Source organism: Curcuma longa, unplaced genomic scaffold (genome assembly GCF_044706935.1).
Source record: "Curcuma longa cultivar G26 ecotype Majalengka, Jawa Barat unplaced genomic scaffold, ITB_CL_G26_1.1 contig_25107, whole genome shotgun sequence".
NCBI lineage: Eukaryota > Viridiplantae > Streptophyta > Magnoliopsida > Zingiberales > Zingiberaceae > Curcuma > Curcuma longa.
This window is the reverse complement of record NW_027432643.1, coordinates 1-5,315: the sequence shown is the minus strand read 5'-3', so window position 1 is coordinate 5,315 and position 5,315 is coordinate 1. Positions and strand designations below refer to the sequence as shown.

Here is a 5,315-nt window from a genome sequence, read left to right as displayed (position 1 = left end):
TCTAATCCCCTCAGATACCCTTTTTTTTTGCACATAAGGCCAAAAGGAATACGAGATTGTCAGACCCGATCCGCTCAGATACCCCTCTTTCTGCGCATAAGGTCAAAGGGAAATAGTTGTCAGATCTGATCCCCCTTTGCAGATAGCTATAAGGGTGCTACCCTACCCGGCGTGGAGGGGCCTAGAACAAGCTATAAAATATCTAACCCACCACCACATTCGAGGTTCGCTTCCGAAAACTCTACTAGCATTGTCTTCTTTCCACCATCTCCTTCAAAACCCTAACTTGAATGTCGGAGTGGCTTGCCAGGACTACGTGGTACCAGTCTAACTTCTTCTCTGAAATGTGTTTCAGATTTGGATCATCTCCCGCATCCTAATTCATCCAAGAGGTTGTTTGCATAGGACTATTTGTTGACTGGTGGCTTGATCATCCACGGTATTTAGCCAGAACAGTATGAATAGCCATTTCGACTTATGAGCGAATCTACTGAAGGTTCAGGCAATCCAGCTGATTCTTAAGATGTTCATATTTTTCCCTTAGACTCACAACCTAAAATAAGAACTAGATAGGAGCCACAGGGGTGATTGATAGAAGCAAACACCACATAATCTTGACTACTAGAAAACTAAATGCTTGTGGGAAAAAATATAACAAAATAACAAAAACACACGCAAAAAAAACTGTAACAGTGCCATACATATTTCCTCAAGTATTACACAACAAAACAGAGTCAACTTTATCTATAAGATACGCGCGTGATTAGAATTAACAAATCCTTAATTCTGTTGAGTATCCTATTTCTTCTCTAGGTAACAAATTTTCAACTCTAAAATATAAACAGCTTCAGTCATTCATGCATAGGTGAAGAATAACAAACTGAAAATTTTCCTTTTATACTGACTGAAACAAAATGAAGATACCCGTTTGGTTTGGCTTTGATCAAATCATGCTCCACTATTGGTTTTTGACTGGCAATAAAATTTTCAAATCTTATCATTGGTTGAGTTTCCTCCAAAATCCAAGTGTAAATTGATTGGCAAGCTAATTTGTAAATCGGCTACATTTTGATTTTGGGAGGGCTTGAAAATTAACGACAATATGGGGAAACATTATGATGGGGATGTAATTTGGTATAAAATAAATGCTGTGCGATTTAGTATCTATCTAATTTATCTAAAAATAGCTGATGTTAGATGGCTTCCAAGGGTAAGTTCTTCGGCAAATGTGCAATGTAAACAACAATACCATATCATACAACATGAGAAAATCAATAGAGGTAGAAATAGGGCTTGGAAGCTGGTAAAGACTGTGGAAGTAATTTCTGAACAAACAAATAAACAATTAGGAATAGACTTACTTAACATAATAACTATTTCATTTATGAAAATAACCTCTACAGATAACAAGAGTATGATTTATTCAGTGAAATGATGCTACTCAAACCTTTAGCTGATTTTGATTTCATTTATCTTTTATTTTATAAAGACAAGAACAGGCAGAACAATGAGCATACACTAGTTTGCAGTAAAGGGAGCATCACCAGGCTTCCGGTTTAAAGTTTTGATGGCTTGGGGAAGATATCAGGTGTGAACTTTTGAGCCGCACTTATACTTCCCTTAATCTTCATCGCGCCTCTGTAATAATTCAAGAGAAAAAAAAATCAGTAATCAACCCCCAAAAAACTTTTTCTTTACATAAATTTAAGGCGGAACATTACCTGATGAATGCAATCTGCGGGTTAATCTTCCCTGTCGCAATGGACAGGAAATCGTTATCCGTAAAGGAAAAGGTAGCATCTGGCTTCCCATCATACGGGCCTAACTCGTCGTTCAAAAGGGGGGGTTGGAAAAAAAAAAACATTTTTTAGAATGATACATGAACAACGAAATTGATGGGAAATAGGGAAAGGACAGACCTTTGGTGACCGTTCCTTGCTTGAGATCGACAACGTAGATCTCCTCATCCACTCCAATCTTCTGTAGAGCGAAAGAGCAAGGAATATAATTTTTTTAGGGTTTGGGGAAAATGGGAACCAGTATGGAAAAGAAGGACCTTTGGGGCGATGTTGAGCTGGTAGACGAGGTTTATCTTGCTGGAGATCTGCTTTCCAGCGTCGGTGGCGAGATGGACCTTCATCTGCTCTAGAAGAGCCGCGGACTTGAGCGAGGTCGACATCGCCGTTTCTTCCTCGATCTCCGATTGCTCTTCTACCTGCCTTCTCCGTCGCCGTGGATCTACGTGAGATTTTGGATGGGCCGCAACGTTATTTATGACAAGCAGTTAATTTGAGAGTAAATGGTGCTCTTCCCGTTTGCCATGTCTCACCATTAATACAATCTCATTACGCCATTTAATGACGAATTAAAGATAATGATGCTTCTTCCCGTTTGGCAAATCACACCAATAACACAATCTCATTACACCATTTAATGACGAATTAAAGATAATATTGGTTCATCCCACCACGAATTAAAGAATAGATAGTTTGTTCTCTTGGTTTGCCTACCTAATAAATTCATAAGACATTTAGAGATAATGTGGGCCAACTGTATGGGATCGTTAGATGATGACGGATTTAAATGTTGAAGAAAGAGATCAATAAAATCTTCCCATTAAAATTTGAACTATAATCAAGGGTGGTTTGGAAATAAATTATTAAACGTGCATAAATTATACTTTAAATTTATTCGATAAGTGAATCAAAAAAAGTCATCAATCTATTATCAAATAATAATAATAATAATAATGCTAATTCTATGAGGAACAAGAATATTTTTATCAAGATTGATTGATTAATTTGATTGATCTATTGAGTCTTAGGACTCAAAGAAGCTATGTTAAACTTATGGTTACATATTGTATTTTTGAGTTTATTTTGAGAAAAATGATTGTATTAGATTGAATCTAGTTTTTAGATAGGGTTTGTATTTAGAGAGCTTTTTCTATGATGTATGGAGCCTTAGAGGGACTTAGTTAAACCTTAGGTTTGTCTTAGAGTTTTAGGTGATTTACAAGGTTGTAAGGTCAACTAGATAGGATATATGGTTGTTGAGTCTTGGTGGACCAACCTAGCAATGAAGCTTGGATGATCGAATTCTTTTTCGAACTAAGCAAGAGGCTAGGCAAATCTATGTTCAAACATCGAGTTTTAGTTGTCATAAATGTTGGTTTGGTCGACTAAGGATGGTTAGTAGGTTAACCTAACTTGTGTTAGCAAACTTTTTTCAAGATTTGTTAATAAGATTTTTTGGTTGATTAGGGCATTAGTTGTTCCACCAAGTTTGTTTTCAATCACTTTCAAGTGTCCAAAGTTCCATCCTTCATCTTCGAAATTATCTTGGTAATGTCTTTCTTACCTAGGGTTTACATTGTAGCGTATAAAGTGTTAGATGCTTTTCACTATCTTGCGCTTATCTTTCCTCATGATTTCAAAGCACAACTTATACATCATTCTTTAATTGATTCACCTTCCCTTCTTTGTGCTTGGGCCAATGTCATAGCTAGTGAAATTATAACCTAATTGGACCATATTTGATTTAGAAATATTTATTTCAAACAATATTAATAACATTTATATCATAAAATATAATTCTCTAAGGAGTTCAGTAAATAAACTTATCCTTTCGAATATATAATTGATTTATGTTTATCATATATAATTTTTTATTAAACTGAATATTACAATATAAAATTCAACTAATTATATATTCATCAATAAGCATATAAATTAAGAAATCACCTACATAAGAAAACATGATTTCTCATGAACATGTTAACTTTATTCCATAGAAGGAGAAAAAACAAATTAAAATTACTAATCATTAATCATTAAAAAAAGTGTACTAAATTTGACCAGTGACAGCTCCTGGCACGAGTTCTTAAGCCATAGATTCAACAAGACTACAAGAGCACAAGATCATCCATCCTCTGCAGCATAGATTTCCAGTTTAATCTGTTGCACAAGTTCAATCTGTTCATTATCAAACATGAAGAACAATGATCGATCATAGGAATGAACCGTGAATTGCCTCAGAGAAGCACCAAGAACAGTTGCAGTCCTTTCGAGAATGAATGAATATAATCATCTGATCATGATGGTACACAGCTCCAAACTGACTCATACATCATGTGCTTTGATATCCAAATGCATCTCGAATTTGTGTCCTTGTTCTATGCTTATGTAATCTTCTTATCAACATCTGCAAGTATTTAAGAAGGTTTTGGCTCTCAGGACCCCGAATACTCTCGAACACAATCCCTTCAGCTACGCTTCTTGCCCGTCCATTTCCAAATAACTTGCTTATAATGGCCAAAGAAAAATCAATTACGGTACAGAGACCTTTTCCAGTAATGACCTTCCCATCTATTACCACTCCACTATTCTCAGCGACTTTGCCAGTTAACTTCGCAATGGCAGCAGGATGAGCCGTAGCGAGTTTATCCTGTAAAGAAAATACAGGTTAATTCGGTTGCATTAGAGACTTGGAAGATCTTAGTTTGGCAATCAGACAAGATCACCTTCAACAAGCCTTGGTTATGTAGTATTATTGGAGATGAGCAGATGCCACCATATATTCTTCCCGCTTTCATTTGTTCCCGGAGCAATTTCTTCAGGATTCTAGACTTCTGAAATCGCTCGACTCCAGCAGTTCCTCCCTTAAAAATAAGGGGAGAAGGATTAGCTTATAAAGAATCCAACAAGATACCAGTACAAAAAGGACGTGCCCAAACCTAAACTGCAACATCGAATAACTGTTGTCACAGAGCTTGGAAAGCAAACTGCAAGTTTTCTAACAAGCATAAAAGCACTATTCTCATTATACAAATTTTCAAACCATAAATGTTATCCAAGTGTTTTCCTACAAACTGTAAGCAAAGCATTTGCAAAAATATTCTATTCCTCTCGATAGGTCTGTGTACAGAGTATATACGTTGAACTTGTGAGTTCAATATTTTTATCCCACAAACAACCTAAAGCTTCTACCCTTTGCTTATCTTGTAAACATGTTAGCTATAATATTCAATCACAATGATTCGGGAAGAACATGGTCTAAAACCAGCAGTAAGTAGTAGGTTGATGTGACAATGATTAAGACAAAAAAGCAGTTCATAATAATCTAAACAAAATGTCCAAGGCGAAGAGAAGATAGTAGTAAACTTTGACGTACAGGAAGAATGATAAGATCATATGTTGACTTTGAAGAATCCGTAATTGATGAGTCCACCATTAGTGTTATGTTTTGAGAACCTATTATCCGTTTAGATTTTTCAACCGAGGCAACTGTAACATTCACCTTTGCTCGCCTCAAGA

At 36.0% G+C, this 5,315-nt stretch overlaps 2 protein-coding genes across 2 annotated transcripts; both read right to left on the bottom strand.

Moving 5' to 3' along the window:
• Positions 1-1,361: 1,361 nt before the first annotated feature.
• Positions 1,362-2,286, bottom strand: LOC141818505 (sterol carrier protein 2-like). Its single transcript, XM_074705984.1, has 4 exons — positions 2,057-2,286; positions 1,920-1,980; positions 1,722-1,821; positions 1,362-1,638 (listed from the first exon to the last, which is right to left on the bottom strand). Exons 1-4 carry the CDS (start codon positions 2,177-2,179, stop codon positions 1,557-1,559), a joined length of 366 nt encoding a protein of 121 aa, XP_074562085.1. The 5' UTR covers positions 2,180-2,286; the 3' UTR covers positions 1,362-1,556.
• Positions 2,287-3,852: 1,566 nt separating this feature from the next.
• Positions 3,853-5,308, bottom strand: LOC141818504 (protein DJ-1 homolog C-like). The gene is made up of 3 exons (XM_074705983.1): positions 5,173-5,308; positions 4,523-4,660; positions 3,853-4,446 (listed from the first exon to the last, which is right to left on the bottom strand). The coding sequence occupies exons 1-3, from the start codon at positions 5,230-5,232 to the stop codon at positions 4,129-4,131; spliced, it is 516 nt and encodes a 171-aa protein (XP_074562084.1). The 5' UTR covers positions 5,233-5,308; the 3' UTR covers positions 3,853-4,128.
• Positions 5,309-5,315: the final 7 nt, after the last annotated feature.

Bases quoted from the DNA above. Each gene is read 5' to 3' on its own strand.
- LOC141818505 (XM_074705984.1), bottom strand. From the start codon at position 2,179: ATGTCGACCTCGCTCAAGTCCGCGGCTCTTCTAGAGCAGATGAAGGTC. The intron at 1,981-2,056 runs GTCCTTCTTTTC...TTCGCTCTACAG, and splicing joins AGCTCAACATCGCCCCAAAG to AAGATTGGAGTGGATGAGGA. The intron at 1,639-1,721 runs GTAATGTTCCGC...GAATTATTACAG, and splicing joins CCGCAGATTGCATTCATCAG to AGGCGCGATGAAGATTAAGG.
- LOC141818504 (XM_074705983.1), bottom strand. From the start codon at position 5,232: ATGGTGGACTCATCAATTACGGATTCTTCAAAGTCAACATATGATCTT. The intron at 4,661-5,172 runs GTACGTCAAAGT...CTTATTTTTAAG, and splicing joins ATGATCTTATCATTCTTCCT to GGAGGAACTGCTGGAGTCGA. The intron at 4,447-4,522 runs GTGATCTTGTCT...TTTTCTTTACAG, and splicing joins ATAACCAAGGCTTGTTGAAG to GATAAACTCGCTACGGCTCA.